At 35.1% G+C, this 22,998-nt stretch overlaps 1 protein-coding gene across 4 annotated transcripts in view; it reads left to right on the top strand.

Moving 5' to 3' along the window:
- JMJD1C (jumonji domain containing 1C) overlaps nucleotides 1–22,998 on the top strand; it is a 211,182-nt gene that overhangs the window by 127,848 nt on the left and 60,336 nt on the right. For 2 of the 4 annotated variants that reach the window (XM_082673267.1, XM_082673266.1), the window contains exon 3: nucleotides 11,961–12,074. In XM_082673267.1, coding sequence (XP_082529393.1) covers nucleotides 11,961–12,074 — 114 coding nt within the window. Of the gene's footprint in view, nucleotides 1–7,766; nucleotides 8,120–11,960; nucleotides 12,075–22,998 lie in introns of those variants that run through there. The other 2 variants (XM_082673268.1, XM_082673269.1) reach the window with 2 other exon arrangements.

Genomic DNA, 22,998 nt, shown 5'->3' with positions numbered 1-22,998 from the left:
TTTCTTATATGCAAAAGCAGCAGTAGCAGTGTTTATGAAAAGTTTGGTTTAATTTTGTTTATCTTCGCTTTGCTCTTAAACATTAAATTGCTTAATGAATACAGTATTAGATCTTAGAATTGGAAAAAATCTTTGATATTTCATAAACAACCCCTTGCCAAAGCCAGAAATGGGATCCATCAGGGACAAGCTTGCCAAGTTAGTTTTCATCCAGATTCTTCTTGAGTGCTTCTTGTTATTGGAAGCTCACTACTTCATGAGTAAGTGTCCCTTGGTTTGATGGTGTTTAATTATTAAAAATTTGTACATTCTTTGTGCTGAGCTAGAATTGGCCTTCATGGAAATTTTACTTACAAGCTTCTTCCTTTTCAAATTACCCAACCCTTTAAATAATTGTACATAGTTAATTATTGTTTGCTCTCCTCTTCTCCATTCCTTCAAATGATCCTAATAATTCATGATTTTTAAGTGTCGACACATCACAGTTTGTAATCGTTCCTCTTCTATTATGATGTCCCAAGTTGATCAAGATATTCAGAGATGGTATGACCAGTGCAAAATCTAAGGGGACCAGTACCTCCCTTGGTCTGGGTACTTTGTGTCAAAATTTGATTTGTCACCGCTCTGTCCTCTCTTTTTAAAAAATACATGACTTTGGGCTTCCCTGGTGGCGCAGTGGTTGAGGGTCCGCCTGCCGATGCAGGGGACACGGGTTCGTGCCCCGGTCCGGGAAGATCCCACATGCCGCAGAGCAGCTAGGCCCGTGAGCCATGGCCGCTGAGCCTGCGCGTACAGAGCCTGTTCTCCGCAATGGGAGAGGCCACAACAGTGAGAGGCCCACTTACCGCAAAAACAAACAAACAAACATGACTTCTATTGGCTTAGTGTCTTGAAATCCTCCCGGATTCTTTCATATGAATTTCTAGGAAGCTAGATCTCCCTTACATTCTACCTATATAGTTGATTTTTTCAACCTAAAAATAGAACCTAACCTTTTGATTATTAACTTTGGGAGTAATCTAGTTCTTAATTGCATTTTTTGTGAGATATATTTTGGAATCATTCTGTCATTTATTAATTTGCAAATAAAGACAGCCTTCAAGTGATAGTGTGTAAGACCAAAGGTGAAGAGATGCTATATTATAGGTTAAAAGCAGTACTATTATTCAGTACTATTTAACTAGGTACAAATGTACCAAGAACTGTCATCTAGCCCATATTTCATTGACTTACGTATTGCAAATTTTCTTGGTGAAAGTAACCTTTGTTTTTATTAAAAGACAAATTATTCTCAATGAGTATATTTGTCTCTTAGTAACTATGACTGTGTGGGGTTTTTTGTTTGTTTGTTTTTTCATGATTCTAATTATCCATCTTAGAGTTTTTCTGGAGTTCATTTACTAGCATGTAGTTTTTTTTCTAAATTGCCCCTTTCCTCCTTTATAAATATTAATAGATACCTCTCTCTAATACCTTGATAATGTCATGGTTTTTTTCAAAGATTGCCAGTAATGGCTCTGAGTTTATATCTGTCAATTTAATATTCTAACATGTAATTTATTTGAACCCTCTAAACTTGGAATTTTGGTTGTTTAACAAAAGCAGGAAGATTTTCCTATTATTTTTCTAATAGTAGAGAAGTGAAGAAGGCCTAAATATCCAACACTGAGAAAAAGCAGAGTAAACTTAATGTTCATTTGCTTGATTATTAAGTATTTGTTAGATAGCTATTTTAAATGATGGCAATGTAATAACATGAAAAGAGTACTAAGTGGGGAATTCCCTGGCGGTCCAGTGGTTAGGACTCTCTGCTTTCACTGCAGGGGCCTGGGTTCAGTCCCTGGTTGGGGAACTAAGATCCTGCAAGCTACATGGCACAGCCGCCCCTGCCCCCCAAAAGAAATACTAAGTGAAATGAGCAACTTATAAATTATATGTGCCTTAAAACTTGGTAACAAATATACATACGTGTGGAAAAAGCAATTACATGCTTAACTGGCTGAGTTCATGGTTAGAACCATGGGATCCTTTTTTTCACCCATTTCTTTTGTTTTCCAAATTATTCTCTAATGTAATTATGTTATTTATAAGGAAAACTAGTTGTTTCTTGAAACAAAGCAAAAAGGATCCTATATCTGTTTTTTATGGTTTAGTTTATTTTTAATCCCTAGTTTACACTTTCTACATTAAAAATATTTTTTCTTGATAGAAATAATAGTGACAAAATAGGAATTAAATTAAACTTGCTTTTTCTTTTAACTCTTAGTGTTTTATTGTCTTCTCAAATGGTGTTTTTCAGAATATAGCTTTAGAAACTCTTATGTTGAATGGTTTACCTAATCCTGGTTGTTTCTTCTTTCTGATAGGTGACAAGTGTCAGTAAAGCATATTAAAAATAGATAAGTTTATTATGCTCTACCTCTTTTCCTTGGTAGTATATAATCTTGCATTTTCTTCTAGACTAGTTTCAGTTTCCTCCATTTTAAGTTCAAAGTTTGAAGTTTTATTCAGCAGATAGCAAAACACTTTGCTCTCTGCTGCCTCATGGCAACAAGCATGAAAACAATATGGTTGTTTCACACCATCTTACAATGTAAAAATCATTCATTCAGCTATGAATTAGGAAATCCAGTTTCTAGTCCCAGGGCTTCTACAAAGAAGTATTTTGATGAAAAAAATCACTTAATCTCTCTGAATGTCCATTTCTTCCTCTGTAAAAATGAGATTAATCTCTAAAGTTCCATTTCTATTTTAACAACTATCTTTCTTGTATTAAATTTTCTGATTCTCATTTTACTGCCTCGGATTTGAAAATCCACCTTCATTTTACAGTAAATTCCCGTACTTACCTGATGCTATTTTGGGACTTTTTAAAGTATCCATTGATTATTATTTATGTATGTTCTAGTTTCCCATTGTTGTATTAATTAGAGCATTGATATTTGATGTATCTTTTAGGGCTAGTTTCCTATCATTGATTTGTATTTTTCTTTTCTTTATATTTGCTTTTCCATAAATTTGATTTGTCTACTTCCAAAAAATCTTATTGGTATTTTTATCAAAGTCATATTAAAGTTATGGAATAATTTATTTAAAAATTACATATTAGGGCTTCCCTGGTAGTGCAGTGGTTGAGAATCCGCCTGCTGATGCAGGGGATACGGGTTCGTGCCCCGGTCCAGGAAGATCCCACATGCCGCGGAGCGGCTGGGCCCGTGAGCCATGGCCGCTGAGCCTGCGCATCCAGAGCCTGTGCTCCACACGGGAGAGGCCACAACAGTGAGAGGCCCGTGTACCGCAAAAAAAAAAAAAAAAAACCCAAAACCAAAAAAAATTACATATTATTGACAGAGGTTTAAAGGAAAAACTATCAAGTATTCAGAATATTATAATATGAGCAAGGGAACCAAAGTAAATCATCAAGCATGATTACTGTATTAATGAATTTTGAGGTAACTACTTCTGAAGTTGTGATAATATTTCTAGTGGTTTTGAAAGAAGCGTGAATAACTTAGGAAAGAAGGTTAAATATTTAATTCTCGACATATTTGGCTTTATGTGGCGACAGGGTACATGTATGGCTGTGTCCTAGTAACAGTATAAAATACAGGTTAGAAGGTGAAAATTTAGGTCTAAAAATATAGTTTGGAATTATTTGTGGAAAGAAAAATTGGTTATCTCAATGGCACACACCTGTGAAGTGGTAGAGAAAGAAAAGTACAGTCAGCCCTCCCTATTTGCGGATTCTGCATCTGAGGATGCAATCAACCGTGGAAAATTTCAGAAGAAGAAATTCCAGAAAATTCTCAAAAACAAAACTTGAATTTGCCTTGCACCTGGCAACTGTCTACATAGTATTTATATTAAGATTATAAGTAATCTAGAGATGATTTAAAGTTTATGGGAAGATGTGGGTAGGTTATATGCAAATACTGTGCTATTTTATATGAGAGACTTGAGCCTTCAAGGATTTTGATGTCTTCCTGGGCCCTGGAACCAATCCCTCACAGATACAGAGGGATGACTTTAAGTGAAACCTCATAATATTGGGAGGAAGAAAAACTGATCAGGGAGATTCTGAAAGAGAAGTCCTAGATATGACAAACTGATAAAACTACTCGAGTTAAGAGTATGTGCTTTATTAGTACTCAGAAAGACTAGAAGGAAAAAATAAAAGAAAGGACACTGAATTCAGCCATAATGCTTATTCAGTCACAGAGACTATTTGTGTAGTGTTTTTGTGTTATCAACAATGATTTTTCTTAGTCAACTGTATGTCATAGAACCTATGATGTGATATTTACCAAGTTAAAAAATGAACACATTCAGTTGTTGCACAACTTTCCTCTTAATGACTGGGGCAGTTATCAAGGATATAGGTAACAAAGGAGGGAAAAGTGCATTAATTGAAGACATCCCATGCATATTGGTTGAATGAATGTCCTGCATGCTTAAGGGAGAGAAGAGAGTTTAAAAATCAAGATTATGTCTGTATCATCTGGAGATCCTCTTGGAACTTCATGGTCTATTGAAGGTACGAAACTGCTACACAACCTTTGCAGTGCTTGGAAGATCTACATGGATTTATTAATGTGAAGAAGTTAATCATTTGGGCACTACCATGATGCGAGAGTTTCATTACACGTTTCATTATATATTTTCATAGATTTATAGGGCAATAGGGCATAATGAAAAGTATTTTCCTGAATCTAGTCAGCCTTCAAATAAGGCCATATCAAATCCAAATCCTCTTTTAACTACTATTGTTTCTCTTGTTTTCCTATCCTTATGTCTAAAAAAGAAATACTTAAAATGCTAATAAGCCACTGAAACTTAGAGGTTTTTGGTTTTTTGTAAAGTCTGTATACTTGGAGAAATCCACTTGTTTGTTTAGGCTTCCATATCTATAAAGATGAGGGATTTATTTCTTTGATAGCCCAAGATAAATGGGACTAAAATGCTAGTTTAACTCTTAATTACATGTAAAAAGGTTCTACAGTTATTGGAAGGAACAGATTTTCTTCAGATAGCCATACAGTGTTGCCTTCCTTTTAAGCCTCTGTTTACTTTCTCACCTCTGTTGACTTATTCAGCTTGTAACCTAGAAACCAGCTAAAAAGGAAGGAAGTCAGAGATGTGTATTTCTGGGCAGTAACTGGAGTAGTTTCCTCTTCCTCTAGCCTGGTTAGGCTGCCAGAAAAGACCTTTTACCCAACCAAAAAAAAGAAAGAAAAAAAAATTTTAACAGTAGCTCTTCAACTTCCTTCCTTAATTCATTAAGGAAGGTATAAGCCATAAGAAGAACCAGTTTAAAGGACTGAAATGCTCCTCGCCTCAAATTGGTGCTTTTCGCTGTCTGGAAGGTGATATTTAATACCATCCCTTATGAGTTGTAAGAACAAGAGAGAATTAAGGAGACTTGATGTAAAAGCTGAGCAACTTAACGCTTGCTACCAAGTGGTTTCTCTGTATTGTTACTTCACTATTTTTATTTGTGTTAGAAATTTGCCAGCGTACCAGACCAAACTCACACTCATATATTTATAAAAATATTTATCAAGGCCAATTTAAATATTAAAAAGATATTTATGGTTTTCAACTAGTTGCACTTGTACCCTTTATTTGCATTAAGAATCAACTATGTAGTATTTATATCAATGGAGAAGCATCTAACTTTAATGTAGCTCTGATGTAGTATGAAATAAAAGTGAATGGTTTTTCAGTATTGACATTATTTTGATTTTATAAAAATTATTGAATTATGTACCATTAGCAATATATAAATATTGTGGCATTTGGATTGTTAGCTAAGTGTAGGTCTTAATGCTGTTTGATTCTGTAGGGGACTAATAGTACTTGAGGAACAAAGACATGTTTTTAAGTTAATAACAACACATATAGTCAAACTTGAATTTATGTGAGATTGTAAGATGAATCTTGTGAAGTATTTAACTCATTCTCTAATGTACAGTAAATTGTAGAAAAGTAGTATGATGTATATTTAAAATTTGATAGTCTATAATGTAATAATCTGAATCAAACATTTGAGGTTGTTTGTGGCTCAGAATAAGGCTGCCATATTACTCGTTGTTCTTCTGGAAACTTACATTGAATTCTTTTAATTCCATATATGTTTTATGTTCACGTCTTAAGTAATTAATTATGAATGAATTATTGGGATGCTGTATTTTATATTTTGGCTGCGTTGGGTCTTCATTGCTGTGTGCTGGCTTTCTCTGGTTGTGGTGCACGGGGTTAGTTGCTCCACGGCATGTGGGATCTTCCCAGACCAGGGCTCGAACCCGTGTCCCCTGCATTGGCAGGTGGATTCTTAACCACTGTGCCACCAGGGAAGTCCCTTTACTAACATTCATTGAATAATCATTACCCCTCTCTTTCATCCTTAAAACAGGATTGATTGAGATTTTAAGTGCAATCCATAATAGACTAAATTTAAAATATCTGCTTTTCAGTAGTTAACCTGATGTTTTCTTTGAAATGAAATTGATACATCTGGAATAGATTTAAAGGGACAGGGCATTGGCTGGTGGCTGGAAGTTTTTCTTTTAACATAATTTGATAAAATGGTTGTGTGTGCGGTGTTTAAAAAAATCAGTGTAAAATTTTAAATTTGTTGAAATTGAGATACCTAACATTGGGACAAATTTATAATAAAAGACCATTCACAAACATCATTAAAAAATAGGTGAATGAAGATGGTGTTTCAGAGACACTAGTCTGCCACCTTCTTGGTCTGCCGGCTTTCCGAATAAAGTCGTATTCATTGTCTCAAAAAAAAAAAGGTGAATGGTTTCTTGCCCTTGCAGATATCTGACATTCTTTGTATTCAGTGTGTTTATTATACATACAGCACACATCTCAATTCAGACTAATCACATGTCAGGTGCTCAGTAGCCATGTGTGGCCATTATAGGTTTTTATAACTGTAAACTATTTAAATTATTTTTATAAACAATGAAAATGTTTCAGGAATATTTTTTAATCTGCCAAAATAAACATTACCGGTTCGTTTTTCCTTTGAGTTAAGTGTCAGTGAGATTGTTGGTTATGTCATTTGATTTAACTTAATTACTCCAGAAATGTTAAACTGTTTTCTTCCCTGCATTTTTAGAAATGTCAGTATATTTCTAAGGAGAAATGATTAAACTAAAAATAAACTATTTACTTGAAAACACACTTGAAAGTATTTTTGATGGTTTAAAGTTATGCTTTATTTTTTCCAGCTTGAGAGATATTTACACATTACTTGTTTTCTGCACTTTCTCCCCTTGGTAAATCTGGAAAGCAAAAACTTTGTATTTGCATTTGCTTTATGAAGGAGACAGTAAACTTGAGCTCTCAGTCTCGCCACTAGTCTGTCTTTGTCTGTTGTTAAAATTATGAGCCAGTCTCTATGGCGCAGCCAAATGAGTAATCACCAGTAATGTGACTCGTGCTGGAAGTGACTCCATCAGCACCTGTGACGGAGGATTAGTTACAGTTTACAGAGCACCGCCTCTTCCCTTCTCTCAGTGTGTCCTAAGCCAAGTAGTCGTTCTCATTTGGGTGTCTGCACTGTTGGAAGCTACTGCAGTGTGTTTCCACGCAGAGTACAGTGGGAAAAGGCTTTCTCTAGCTGATGGATGGCTGTTCTCTCTATTTGGAGTATCTTACTGGTTATATAAGCGACCTCGGGAGAAATTATCCTGACCCAGATCGGAGGATGCAGTAGTGCTTCAGCTGCAGGATTTCTTAGTCGTTAACACCACAGTGCTGATGACAAAGAGCGAGTTGTAATCCTCATCACTGCCAGGACCGAGCCGGAGCAGACAGAAAATCGTCATTTGCTCGTCGGAGACTTGTTAGGTTACAGCCTCTGCTTCGTTCTGTGGTCTTGGCTTTTCTTACTATACAATGACGACGCTGCAAGTAAGCTTAGAAATGCTTGGTTTGAGAGACATTTGCCTGTGATTTTTTAAGACTTAAGAAGTATTTAGGTTAGATTAAAAAAAAATACTGCTCAAGAACAAAATGGAAATGTCAGCAATACTTCTTGACCTTTAAAGCCTTGTCGTGGATATATGAGATTTAAAGATACTTTAAAATTCTCAAGAACAAAGTACGGTTTGTATTTTTCTGCTTCCTTTTTCTTTTGTCTTAATTTACATTTGGTTTTGCTTCTCAGCCTTAGGAATTAAGGTCACTGTCTTTTATAGATCCAGCCTTAGTGTTCTTAGTTTTAAGAATTTTTAACGATTTCATTTGTTTAGGAGGAGATTTATTGTGTGTGCAGTAATTTCATAACACTGTAAAGATAAAAAAAAAGACCTCAGTTGTTTAAAGTATTATAGCAGAAATGTTTTAGATTAGGGTTTTAGAATATAATGTGTTAAGGGAAGTAGGGGTGTTTGTTTTGTGAGGGTTTTCTTCTGTGGTGTATTCTTTTCCCCACCCCCAACTTGTTTTCTAACAGTACTGTGTTTTTCAATAGACCTGCTTGGGTGGGAATTTGGACTTTGTTCTTTCGAGTCACTCCAGTCTTTTTTTTTTTTTTAAGACTAAACCTTGACTTCTGAAATGTATCCTAGATTGTTTTCTGCTTTAGTATTCCTTTAGGGAGATTTATATCAGATTTTTGTAGTTAATGAGCCTGATTTTTTTCACTTGGAAAAGGAATTGTTAAATGTTAACTGGAGATTGTTAGAAACTCAGACTGTAGACATAAACTCCATGAATTTCCAATTAAATGTTAAATGATGAGCTTTAACATGGTTTGTTTGAGCAGCTGAGTTATGTTTGAGAACTGCAGCTGATTTATTTTAAAAATGTATTTTCGAGGAGGGCTCATCTGTTCGCCTCTTCCTCATGTGAATGGAATGTGGTGCAGCATGGAGCCCCAAACAGGATACAGTTGTTCTAAGCATTCTTCCTATAGCGTGGTAGGCCCTACTAGAAATGCAGACTCTCAACTATTTATTTTGGCTTTATACTATTTTTAAAGTACAGTTAACAAAGACAAAGGACCTTAAAAGAACTCCCAATCCATTAATAAAATTGAAAAAGTGTTTTGTTTAATTGGTAGTTTTAATTTGGATTTTCAAAGGCTTTTTTCAGCATTAGAATAATAGTCTTTTTATGATTAGGGCCATATTCTACTGTGACTTTCATCAGATGGTAGCTCCTTGCTTCCCCTTAGGCTGTGGAAGTTCCTCATAGAATGGTATATCTTTAGAGTCTTGAATTACTTAGCTATGCATGAGTTCTAGTTACTTTACATTCCAGTGCACCTAGACCCATGAAATACTTACTACATAAAAATCTGTAGGATCCATTCGCTTTTATTTAAATATTTTTTATTTTTAAGCTAATAATGTCTTTGAAATGGTTATGTTTGACTTGGATACAAAAGTTAATAATGGTTACATCATTGACTTGCCACTTTAGGGAATCAGGATGTATTTTTAACTCTTAGCTTTGTATGTTGTTTGTCTTTAATTTTTCCATAAAGTACGAACAGTTGCATATTTTTAGGGTTGCTTGTTTAATATATATTAAAACATTTCTTTAACAAGTACTATAAAAGTATTTATCGGCACTTGGTGGGAACATATTTTTAGTTTAAAAGTAATTGCACATTTTAAAATTTGCAGGTCGTGGCCCTGTTTACTAATATTTAAGAAGCATGGTATACTTTTGACTTCCATTTGTACATGGTTATTATAAGTCTTCATGTATCAGAAATAGACCATTATAAACCAGTCTTTTAACATTTCTGATAGCTAAATTCTACCAGTGGCTTTCAGTTTAGATACCCTAAAATGAGAAATTCTTTATTTTAGCCTAGAAACTAAACCTTTGTTTTTTCTAACTCAGTAATTTAAATTATGATAAATTGGCCTGTTGAAATTTACCGTTAGAACTCTGACCTACCTTAAAAAGCTGAGTTCTGAGAGGTTCTCTTCACAAGAATGTTTTTCATATTATAAAATGACTAGTTCTCATAGGAAATGCAAACCACCTGTATTATTTGCGTAAGAAAGAGGCACTCAAGACTGGAGAAGTTTACTTTTTTTCCAGATCCTACTTAATTGAATTGTATCTTTAGCCACTTAGATAATACCTTTTGTAGACCTTTTTGTTAACCTTCCCAAGTTGATCCGACTCGGTACTGTTTAAAAAGAAATAGAGCATTTGATAAAGTTCAAGGATTAAATGTTCTCCTGAGAAGGTGCCAGTGTTTTCTAGTTTACTAAAAACTAAACAAAGATATAATATGAAAATGTTACATATTACACTAAGGAATTGAGTTATGGTAAATGGAAAATGTTAGATGGCAACAGTAGCAGGAGATAGCTAAATAATGGGGGAATGTCTGTTTTGAAAATGTAATTTCTCACCCCAGTAAAAATACTTTTGATACATATGTAGTACTTAAAAGGTTAGACCTAGGACATGGGAGGGGAGGATATTACTGTGACTAGGTTTTCTAATCATAAATACTGAAAATAGGTGGAGGTGTAAGAGAATTTTTTTCATGTTAATTTGTGAAAGAAGATATCATTTATTAGTTCATGGTGTGGATAGTGTAGAAATAAGGCATGTTTAAAATATTTATTCCTCTGTGTTCTTAGCTTTTTCAAAACACAGACTCCTCAATGAATCGAATTGAAAGCTTTAAAAAGAATTTCTTAAATAGAGAAATTAACTGCTTAAGAGCCATTCTGAATTAAAAATCTTGAAGAGTTTTTCCCCAGAGTGTTTATTAGTTATGATTAGTAAGATGTTAGATTTATTTCAGACATAAATAGGAGAAGGGGGAAATACAGCGGCTTTGGATCTCCTGGGGATTTTTACTGTCTGTGCCGAAAGCTTTGGTTTGCATCCAAATGGTCGCAGAAGTTGCCTGTAGCAAGAAAGATTTCCCCATGTGATATAGGTAGTTTAGCAACTTAGTTCCTTGTTTATTTCATTTTCCAAACTTAGATTCTTTTATAGTAAAGCCACTATGTTTTTAAGATGGTGGAATATTTTTAAAGTTTTAAAGCAGTATCATGGATATAATGTATTTGGTTTTTATTCAGACTGCGTCTATTCGAAAGTGATTCTGATAGTCATAAGAAAAATGCATATATAGTACCTTTATTTCCTTCCTCTTCCTCTCCTGCCTCGCTCACTCCCACCCCCACCCCAAGATATGAGTAAATTTCTTTATGTAAAAGTTGAGTCTCCTTTAAAACAATCAAATGACCATGGATTTACTCCCCCCCGCCCCCCCCCCCGCCCCGCCCGTGTTTTGTTTTGTTTTTTAATAGTGGAAATCTGGAGAGACTTTACTGAAAGGTCGGTTTTGTGTAATACTTCTTACCTCCTTCTTTTCCTACACCCTTCCCCCATGCTGCTCTTACTGAAGCAGCTGGATTTTTATTTGTGCTTGGGGCAGGGGCGGGGATGAGTAGTACACGGGGTGGAGTTAAAAGACCAGATGCATCCTGATCATTTAAAATCCTTCTTGATGTGAATGAGCTAGGGAAAAAAATTACACATGTAAATCGTAACTACTCTGTTTTATAAAGAATAATACTTACAATATTTTAAAGAGTTGGGGTAATATGCTCTCCTACCCAGTTTACTTTTTCAGAAGCAATTTCTCTTTTTTTATATTAGAAATTTTTATACACATGTATATTTGATTATATCCCTCTTTTAAAATAAACTGGGACTTATACTGGAATTTTTTCATATCATTTCTTAAAATCTTCATTACTTTTAAATAAATAGAAAGTACTCTATTATATGGATAAAAGCATCACTTTAGATTATAATATGAAAACTGATAGCAATTGGTATCCTAAAACCATTATGATAATGACTTTAATAGGTTGTATTTATATATACCCCTTCACATTTTGAGGATAAAATCCAGAAAATAACCATTAGAATTTTTTTTTTTCTCTTACCAGACTTTCAAACCCCTGGTTGAAAAAAGTATACCCAGTTCAATCACTGCAGTAGAATTCCTTGTAGATAAACAACTGGATTTTTTAACTGAAGATAGTGCCTTTCAGCCCTACCAGGTAAGAAATTTTAGGTTGCTTTAAAAAATTAACTATTCACTAAACTTCGCTGATATTCAGATATTCTTTAGAATATTCAGTTCTAGCTAACATCAAGGTGTATAATAAACCCAGTGCATCTGATAAATTTTGATTATAGGATAAATGATTCATTTATCCAGTCAAGAAATATATACCGAGAACTTACTATGAGCCAGCCAGCATCCTGTCGCATGCACAAGTAAGCAAAATAAAAGTCCCTGCCATTCTAAAAAATGTTCATTGTTAGAAAATAACTGGTTAGATATTAGTATAAATTATCTTTGTCTCCAGCTCTAAAGGTTAAGAATTGAGTCATTAATGTAATTAAATGAGATTAGTGTTTACTATATACATTCATATCAGTTTAGCATAATAGTAGTTCATTTTCTTTTTAAGTGGGAATTTTTCTTTAGGTTGTCATTAATTGAATTGTTCAGTTTCTAAATTTGAATTCCCAGTTGTTGCAATTTAAATACAAATACACTTAATTGGAAAAAACGTTCTCTAGTAGGTTTTTAGATTTAAATCATGTAAAGAAACTCATATCAAAAGTAGTAAGCTAAATGTTTTTTAAAATTTCTAGTTAAGTTCTATCAGTTAATTTTTTAAGATTGAAGTAAAAATGCAGAGAAGTTTGTTTTCTTTGTATATTTGGATTTTAGGTTGAATTAAATCAGTATATTTTACAGGTTTTTTTTTTACTTAAATGTTTAAGATAATATAATAAGTGCCTTGAAAGAAAGTATGAGTGAACTAGTTTGACTTTCTTTTTTTAATAGAGCTGAAAGTCCAAACTCCTATTTCATTTCAGAATAGTTACTGTTTTTCAAAAGTAAAATATAGAGGCATTGTTTCCATGGAAAGAACAAGAGCTTGAGTTAATGAGCAGTGGTTTGCTGTGTGTGAAGTTATAATACTTAGGGAATTAGTAGTGATGTGCCGCTTTTATTAGATCTACCAAAAGTAGATGATAGTTCTCTCGATTAAATGTTATTTCTTACTTTGAAGTCTACATGGGTATGTTTTTGTCTCTTCACATTATTTTTCACAGTTCATTAAATGGCCTCATTTTTGTAGTTACCTTTTGCTCTTTGTTTGCAGTATTTACAGCTAAAAATTCATAGCAGTTCCAGTTTAATATTGGAGGTGTTAGAGCTTTTCCCTCGGGTTTTATTTTGTTTTGGTTTTGGTTGTAAATGCCATTTAGCTTGCTATAGCCTTATTTGTCTCATTTCTAACAGTCTTTTAGTGGGAATTAGCCTAGGTGAGTATAGGTAAAAATCAAAGGAACCTTCTGCCTCAGTATTTTAATTCTGTGGCTGCTGATTAGCACTGTAGAAGCTTGGATTTGATTTAGAGAACTGAAATCATTATGTAGAAATTACTTTTAAAAATAAACTCTTGCCAGGTGGCCTAAAACTCTACAACATGTTTATTAAAATTATAGTGATTGAAAGAATTAGAAATAAAGGCTTAAGAGTTAAAGTCTTATTTGACTTGGTGATGTGTATGATTGTCTTTGTTAGCTATTTATATTTTCCCTGCTAGTATAGGTAAGTTGACCTCTGGCCTAGAAGGATATGATCTTCCAAAGGTGATGTGATTCACTTGACATTTTAACCATTTGCGCTTCACAAGTAATGTGAATTCTCAGTTGTAAGAGATCAGAAGGAATTACACTAACAGCACTTGGTTTAGGATCCAGCATACCTTAATTTTAGTGTTTCTTAAGAGTTTTAGAAGTAATAAATGGTATACAGTAAAGCTTTTTTGTATACATTTTAATTTTTATATTTAATGTTTTTTAACCAGGTTAAAAATATAAAAAGTTTCTCCAGTATGTAAATTATTGACAGCTACTGTAATTTTTTGAATGAAAATTTACTCCAGAGACTGAAGATGGCTTAGTCTAGGTTTTCAAAGTTATTTATTTAAATGAATTTATAAAATATAGACATACTCTACATAAAGAAAATACTTTTAGAGTTCATGTAATTAGAGTGACTTTATCCCACAATGCTTTTCTCTAACCAGTTGTCCAAACAGTACATTAAATTCCTTGGCATGTTAAACATGGCAGCTGTTCCTGGCATAGATTTTGTAAATAGTGCCTTGATAAATCTTAACCTTAGGGTAACCATATGTAAGTCGAAGGGCGTTTGGGGAAAATTGAACAAGTTTTTAAAATGGTCTCCCTGTTTTTTCTCATTTCTTTAAATTTCATGAGGCAGTTTCTTCTGAATCTGGGTGTTAATTGTCCTTTGTAGACTTCTTATGTGGGATGGGGAAGAAAGTCTTCTTTGGAAATGGCCTTTCTGTATAGAGTACGCCTAAGTTTTGTTTGAAAAATTCCCACAAGTGATGCTTCATTGTGAATCTGTTTAAATAGTTTTATACTGGGAATTCCCATTCACCATCTTTCTCCTTGAGTGCTCAGCATTTTATTCTGTAGTAGTACGCTCCCTTTAGTTACCTTTATAGTGGTGCAGCCCTATTTTTTTTTTTTTTTTTGGTATGCGGGCCTCTCACTGTTGTGGCCCTCTCCCGTTGTGGAGCGCAGGCTCAGCGGCCATGGCTCACGGGCCCAGCCGCTCCGCGGCATGTGGGATCTTCGTGGACCGGGGCATGAACCCGTGTACCCTGCATCGGCAGGAGGACTCGCAACCACTGCGCCACCAGGGAAGCCCCCTATTTTTTAATATGTCACAATAACATATATTGTAAGGTAATGGTTAGGAAACACATGACTCAGAATTAATACAGATCCTTTCCCTTTTAGGTCACTGGTTTGCACTTATCTCTCTGAATGACTTCAGTGTATTGAGTATCAGATGGCATGTATTAAGTTAATTGATTTGTTCTTTTTTAAAAATATTTATTTATCTATCTATCTACACTGGGTCTTAGTTGCGGCTCACGGGATCTTTTAGTTGTGGCATGTGGGATCTAGTTACCTGACCAGGGATCGAACCCAGACCACCTGCATTGGGAGCATGGAGTCTTAATCGCTGGACCACCAAAGGAAGTCGCAGTTTGGTCGTTTTTTTAAGTTACGTGCGGTTGGTGGATCCGGGTGCAACCATCATAGATTATAGTTTTCAGTATTTTGGAAGGCAAGTTGAATGAGGAGAAAAATCAAATCAACATTTTATAGACAATATAATGAATGCATATTAATACACTGCTGATGCAGCGTACCATGGTATTGTTAATTCTGTTTTTCCTTCCTTTTGCACACAAATGAGTTTCTGCTTCCTCCTTTCAGATTTCCTGATCATGCCTGGCTGCAATTAACTTTCTTTGAAGTAAAGGGGGAAGGGAAAAAGAGAGGAAGTAGGAGGGAGCTCTTCAGATTCTATGTCTCTCAGCTGGCTGGGAAGGAGGAGGAAAAAACAAATTATTTGTTCTTAAAGATGCTTTTTATAGTTTTCGTTTTTTTTTTAATTACTATGATTTCTGTGGTATGGTTGCTTTACTTTGGAGGATGAGTACAGAAGTTTTAAAAAACTTTCCACTAAAATTTGAAGTTTTGATCAAGTTCATGTAAAAAAGTTTGATAATGAAATATGAACATTGAACTTTTAGCATGATTTTGAAATCATCTTGTCCTGGATTTTGGCTTCTGGCCATGCACACACCTGCAGTTTCAGGTTGGTTGCCTCATAGAAGATGTAGAAGAGATTATTTCTTACCTGAAAATCGTACATGACTCATATCAATTAATCTGGGTTGGTCTGGCTTGTTAGTCCACTGTTTTCTAGGGATCACAATCCTTTTTGCTTTTAAATGTAATAAAGGAATAATACAAAGGGCACTAGTTGAAAACCATTAAAGGTTTGAAGCAGAATGTGCTGGCTTAAAATTATACCCAATGTCTATCTTATTGTATATTAAAATTCACTGTATTGGGTTGGCCAAAAAGTTTGGGTTTTTCTGTTTTCTTACGGAAAACCCACACGAACTTTTTGGCCAACACAATAGTAAAGAGGTATTTTCCCTACAGTAAGGTAGAATCATCCTAGACCTGAAGGAATGAACCTATTTGAAGTTCTTGGTCATTATAATGTGCTAAAAGTTCAGAGATAAGACTGCTAATACTTCAGTTTCTATCATTGCAAAATACAGACATTGAACTACTTTACTAAGTCCTTGATATAGTACTATTGTGCTGTGAATTGCTGGTTGAAGGGAATGCGTGGAGCAAACCTGAGTATTTTCTTAGTTCCTAGACTAAAGATTGATTAAGGACTTTAACAGAGAAGAGTCTTATATTATTTAATGCAAGTGTCTGAACTGTGTTGGGTCTGTTTATCATTGCTATATGCTCCTTCAGTGAGAAAGTTGTTTTTTCAGTTGGAGTCTATTTTGAACCACATTCCATCATTGATTACATAAATTTATTGTCTGCAGTTTGAGAATATCCCTAAGTTAGTTGTTGCTCAACACATCTGGTTTACTAAAAATAGTTTAAGGAGTGGAGTGTAGCAGAGACATATATGTTTTTCCTTCTAAATTTTTGTTATTTGGAATTGCTTCACTACCAGGATGAGATGAGTTTGAGTGAGGTGAAATTTAGCCTTCAGTCAGCCTAGATGAACAATCAACTAGTTGTTTGGTTGTTAACCTGCTCAATGTTATATTTTGTTGAGTGAAGTATTTGACATAAGTGAGCCACTGAAAAGTTTGAAAATTTTGTTGGTAATAATTTGGCTTATAAGCAGATTTATTCCCCAGAGAACTATGTCGATATTGCTAATAGTTTAGAGAGGAAGTAAACAGAACTTCATTGTTAGTATTGCTGTGGTGGGTAGAGAAAAGACAACTTTTTTGCCCTTTTCTTTACTCTCGTTTCAATTTGTAGTATAGATATATCACTTTAGAGCACTTTTAAACTAACATTCCTGTAGAGGAAATGAGAATTTGACCTGGTACAGGATTTATGTAGTCAGGTAAATGTTTCTGTCCCAGAATTACTCTCAGATTTGTTCTTTCTGGTGTCAAATTACTGCTCCCTCATTAATTTTACTAAAAGAAAAAAATAAATTGACTTTCAGAAACTGCCTAGAAAACTGTTGTTTTATTTTTATGATAGAAATTGGTGGGTTTTTGTTTGTTGTTTTGTAATGATAACTGAACTTGGTATTGAGAGATAGGTACTTATAAGAAATAACGGAAGTACACCTCCTATTAGGATATGGGAGTGGAGTGTGCTCACACCCCACCCTCGAGAATGAGAGCTTCTGCTCCTGAGTTGAGGTGGGGAGAGATGGGCTCAGAACAGAAGCTCCACTTACTGTTAACTCACTTGATTTTTTTTTTTTTCCCCAGAAAGGAGTGTTTAAATGGCAGTTTTATGCTCAGACTCTACTTCCCTTTGACTTACCCTTGAAATTTTTAAATGTCTGGTGTTAGAAACATCCCAACTGACTTCATTCATTTAGCAGTTATTTAAATTATGTGGTTTCCCTATTCATAGCATCCTGCTTAGGTGCTTGATGGTTTTAAAAAGTTGATAAAGGGACTTCCTCGGTGGTCCAGTGGTTAAGACTCTGCTTCGACTGCAGCGGGCACAGGCTCAATCCCTGGTCAGGGAACTAAGATCCTGCATGGGAACTAAGATTCCCACAGGCCGCACTGTGTGGCCAAAAAAATAAATTAAAAAAATAAAAGTATAAGTCATAGTCCTTATTAGTTTCCAAAGAGTTTATAATCCGTGATAACAACTTAGATTTTTAAAAATGTCCTTGAAATAGGTTTGATTTAAGGAGCCAAAAATGCATAGTAAAGACTTAAGGAATACAAAAGAAAGAAGCCAGCAGAGATTGAAATGGTATAAAGAAGTATCATGAAGAGGGTAAAACTTGAATGGGATTCTTCTGAATGGAGATGGAAGTGAAAGATAGGGAGAGTGAGGCAGACATTTAGCAGAAAGGATTGCGTGATCAATGATGAGGTAGATTTAGGGGTCAGTAGAATATCAGTCTAGCTAGAGAAGAGAGTTTGGTTTTGAATATAGACATCATACCAGAGAAGTAAGTATTGTGGGGTCAGATAAAAGAGGAAAAGGATTGCTAAGTACGGTTACTAAGTGACTTTTATCTTGTAGGCCCTATGAATCGTTGGAAGCTTTGAAGCAAGAGAATAACAAAAACAAAATTTTCTACATAACAGTGACATCTGGTTATTGTACTATATCAGGAGGAGCTAATTGATGGCATCTTTTGTCTTAGATAATCAGCCTAGCTATGAATTTTGAAGTCAATTCATGCAGATACGGTTTCAAATCCTAGCTTTGCCGTTTGCTAGCTATGTGACATTGGGAAAGTCTAAAGCATGCTCAATAATTGGTTTCCTCATCTATAAGATTAATATACTATCCATCTCAGAGTTAGAAAGATTAAGTGAATGACACATTTAAAATGAGCTTATTACTACATAGAAACTGCTCAATAGAAGGTCACTGCTATTTAGACATGCTCTAAATCTCCCTTTTTATAGATGGAGTCTTAAACCTTTGTGGTAGATATTTGAAACTCCTTTCTCTTCTTACCATATGCAGCCATTGGACATTTCTCTGCCACCATCTGCGCCTCTTTTAACAATCTGTTTTATTTGTCTTCTCTGGAACTCTCACCATTCCTTCTGCAGCTGGTGCTAGATAAACTTTTTCGGTGTTGGTACAAGCCATGGTCACTGTGTAACAGAACATGTCTTTGTAGTAGTATTTCTTCTTCCCTCTCCCCCTTTTTAAAAAGTATATTTAGATAAGATTCCTCAGTGACTTCTTAAACTCCTGTTTTAAGAAAATGATATTAGAAAAGATGCAGAACCCTATTGTGGGATTACTCTCCACAACACATCCTTACCTTTTTTCCCCGTGGGGAAAGGCATAAGCTCTACTTGCTGTGATAGTTATTTTTATCTCAAGAAGTATAAGTGATATGCAGCAAATTACAGAATTGTTTTTCTTTGTTTGGCTCTGGAGGGAGGCCATGAGGATGTAGTACTACAGTTTGGAAGTCCTCTTAGCATTGAATAAGAGTTGGTCTAAATGACCTTTGAAGTTCCTTTCCAACATTTAAAGCCATAATTCTGTGAACTTGCTCAGTGTGGGAAAACAAATATTTCTGATGAACATTAACCTGATCAAGTTAGTCCCTGGCTAATGATATTAGTCTCAGGGATAAAAGACATTCAACCTAAATCTAGGTTTATCTGAAAAGAGAGAACTATTAAGCCAGGCAGTGCCAGATGCAAATCGAAATTATGCAAAACTGGAATAACAGGATTGTTTGGATTAATAGTACCTACTGAGAGCTTTCTTTCTATTCTGTATTTTTCTGTATCTGTTTCTGAATTATATTTTGACAGAGTTGAGCACGTTCTCAGTTAGTCCATGAGTTTTTGTGTGCATTTCACTTTGCCTTCATATTAGCATTTGATTGAAATTAGAGGTGCCTTGTTGCCATAATGTCAGTAAAAATGAGAACTGTGAGATTGTAGGATATACACTGTGCCAAGAGTATAAAAAATACAGGATCATAGCCATAGCTGTGAACTGATTGCTGGTGGAATATTGGCTTGGTAGGATCAGCATCTGTGGGCAGGCATTGGCCTGGGGGGTGGTCTAGGAGATGAGGCCAGAGCAGGAAGCTGCTATTGTGTAGTGCTTGGCTTTATTCCATTTCTAGTCAAAAGTGACAGCTTGCAGTAGTGGAGCCAAGCTGAAGCCTAGAAAGTAGAATGGACTACAAGAAAAGCAGAACCAGAAGCTAAAACAGAATCATTGTTACTTCCTTATTTAAGTAGGCTTTTTAAAAATTTTAAATTGGTACATCATGTTTTAATATTCAGTAATTTTGCTCTGCATCTTGTTTAAATACTGTTATCTCCCCCCTGCCTGCATGATTCTTTATTGCCATAATTTCAAAAAAGGTTGTGAAACGTGCTTAAGGTCCTACAAATCGGGTATGCCGATGTGTATTGTCTGCTGCTATTAAAAAGGGAGTTCTTCATTTGTAAAAATTGGTTGCAAAACTTGGTGTGTTGAAAATATATTCATGAAGTTCAGGAACATGTTATTTTGACTGAAATTTGGCTCACGTATGAGCTGTTCTGCAATATTCAGATTAAAAACATTTATAAGTCACAGTCTGCGATAGTTCTCTCCTGGTCACAAATCTGCTATGATCATATGCTGAAAAATCTGCCAGTCCCTTTTTAATTTTTTGTGGCTGCTGTTATGAATTTAAAGTATGTGAAATTATGCTTGTAGACATCAGATTCCAAAGATTCTAAGCCATCACTTAGTTATCATTGAGAAAGATTTCTGCCAATTTCTTTCTGCCAATCAAAATAGGTTGATACTATTTACTTATTCCTTTTGCCCAACCGGGAATTCTTACTAAAGCACAGCCCTTTTATTTAAAAATCCCAAAGTCAAAATTTTATTTCTCAGTGTGCTGTTAATATTTTACATTTATAAGGTTCAACATTTTCCAAAATATTTCCAAGTGCATTATTTTAGTTAATTCTTATGTTTACTTTATGAGGAAAACAGATTATATTATTATCTTAATTACATATAATGCTTTCAGGGTACATATATGAATTTATTTAATTCACACAAGTCTTTGAGAAGTCTAACTTACAATGGCTAGGTGGCAGAAATGGAAACCCATTTAAACTAGATTTAATTTTTAAAAGGGGGTGGTGGGCCTGTTAAAAAGATACAACAGGAAATGTCATGGACATCCACTGCAGAAAAGTACAGCTGAACCTTACTTGGAATGGAGTTAGGAACTAGAAGGTCAGGAACTCAAGTTACATATTTCTTCTCACCCCCTTCCTCAGTCTTCTTTCTGCAGACAGGTTTTTCTGCTTAATCATAGGTTTTGCTTCTCATAATACTAGTTTCCACGTGACTTTTGTGTGTCAGTGTCAATTCGCCCACCAGCTCTCCCTCCTTCGCAGGACCTTTTAAGTCTAATATTTGTGTTAATTGGTAAACTAGGGGTGGGAGTGTAGGAGGATGAGAGGCTGAAAAGAGAAGAAGGAAGAAATATGAGGAAGGGAGAGAATATGTGATAGCAATTTTTACAGGCAAAGAAAGCGAGGTTTAGGGAAGTTGTGATTTGGCATCTAGGTTCACACAGCTAGTGGTAGCCTAAATAGAACTTGAACCAAAAACTTTAGATTCCAAGATGTTTTTTCTACTATGCCACCCTGCCTTTGTGCGCTATCAAACAGGAAACATCTCTTATTTGCACATCATTCTTTTGTTTGGCACTTTGTTATTTTTCTTAGGGTTGACATCTTTTCTAAATATAAGATTAAATTTTTCCTTAATTTTATTGCCTGCACAATCTCCCTAGACTTTTCAAATACTGGCATCAAGCTGTACCCCAAATCTGTGCATCATTTTCAGACTCACTTGTTCCCTAGGCAAGAATCCAAACAGATTAAGATGTTTTGCTCTCTCCCACTTTTCTCAGCTCCCTAGTTTTCTCTGTTTTGCTCAAAGATTTGTTCAAAGTTAAAATTGAAAAGCAATACTTTAAAACAAAGCCCTTTTAGCCTCTTGTTAAAAGGACTGTCTCTAAAATCCAAGTCTTTCTGGGCTTCAGACTAAAGGCAAAACAGCACTAGCCCTTAGTCAATAAAATAACGTTTGGGGGCTCTTTATTCATATGTTTGAGGGCCTGCTGTGTTGTATTCAAGCATACAAATACACTACTCAGAGAGTTTATAATCTAATGGTGGAAGCACATGGAAAAATACAAATGTAAATGTAGGCAAAAGATAGTACGTAGCGGACACCAGAGAGGTATAAGGAATCTTCCCTGGTTGTGGGAGAAGTAGAGGATGTCCCTGTCCTTAGAATAGGTGACCCCCTAAATTGTCTCAGGATGAATATAAATTAGCTAAGCCACTAAGACAGCAGGGCTGGTTAAGTGCATGAGATGCAGTGAATAAGCAGAATGGGTGTTGGATGGTCCACTTACATAAACTCTAACCCACCTACCTTTCCTGTGAAGATGGAATGGTGACTAGTCAGAGACATTTTAACAGTTTTTTAGTTGAGTCAACCATGTGATTGACTTCAACCCTCACTGTCCATTTGGAGTAGAGGAATAACGGGCATTTGTTTAAAAGAAGGTAACAGTAAAACCATTTTAACCATTTACGTGTACAATTCAGTGGCATTAAGTACATTCACAGTGTTGTACAGCCATCACCACTGTCCATTTTCAGAACTTTTTCATCATCCCAAATAGAAACTCTTCATTCATTAAACAATAACTCCCCATTTCCCAGTACCCTATTCTTCCCAGCCCCTGGTAACTTCTCTGTTCTTGGTCTGTACTTTGTTTGCCTATTCTAAATACCTAATATAAATGGAATCCTACAATATTTGTCCTTTTTGTGACTGACTTATTTCACTTAATAGTATGTCTTTAAGATTCACCTGTGTAGCATGTGTCAGCAGTTCATTCCTTTTTATGGCTGAATAATATTCCATTGTATGTATTTGTCGCATTTTGTTTATCCATTCATATGTTGATGGACATTTGGGTTGTTTCCACCTCTTAACTGTTGTGAATAATGCTGTTGTGAATAATGGTGTACAAATATTTGAGTCCTACCTTTCACTTCTTACGGGAGTATACCTAAGAATGGGATTGCTAGAGCATATGGAAATCTATGTTTTACTTTTTAAGGAACAGCCAAACAGTTTTCCACAGGCTCTGCACCATTTTACATTCCCACCAACAGGGTTCCAGTTTCTCTATATCTGTGAGCACACTTGTTATTTTTCATTTCCTTAATAGTAGCTATTCATTGCCTATGCTTTTAGTATCATATCTGAGAAATTATTACCAACTCCAACATCATGAAAAAT

Source organism: Grampus griseus (genome assembly GCF_964374135.1).
Source record: "Grampus griseus genome assembly, chromosome: 16".
NCBI lineage: Eukaryota > Metazoa > Chordata > Mammalia > Artiodactyla > Delphinidae > Grampus > Grampus griseus.
Note: the sequence above shows the minus strand (reverse complement) of the source record. Positions and strands in the feature narration are given on the sequence as shown.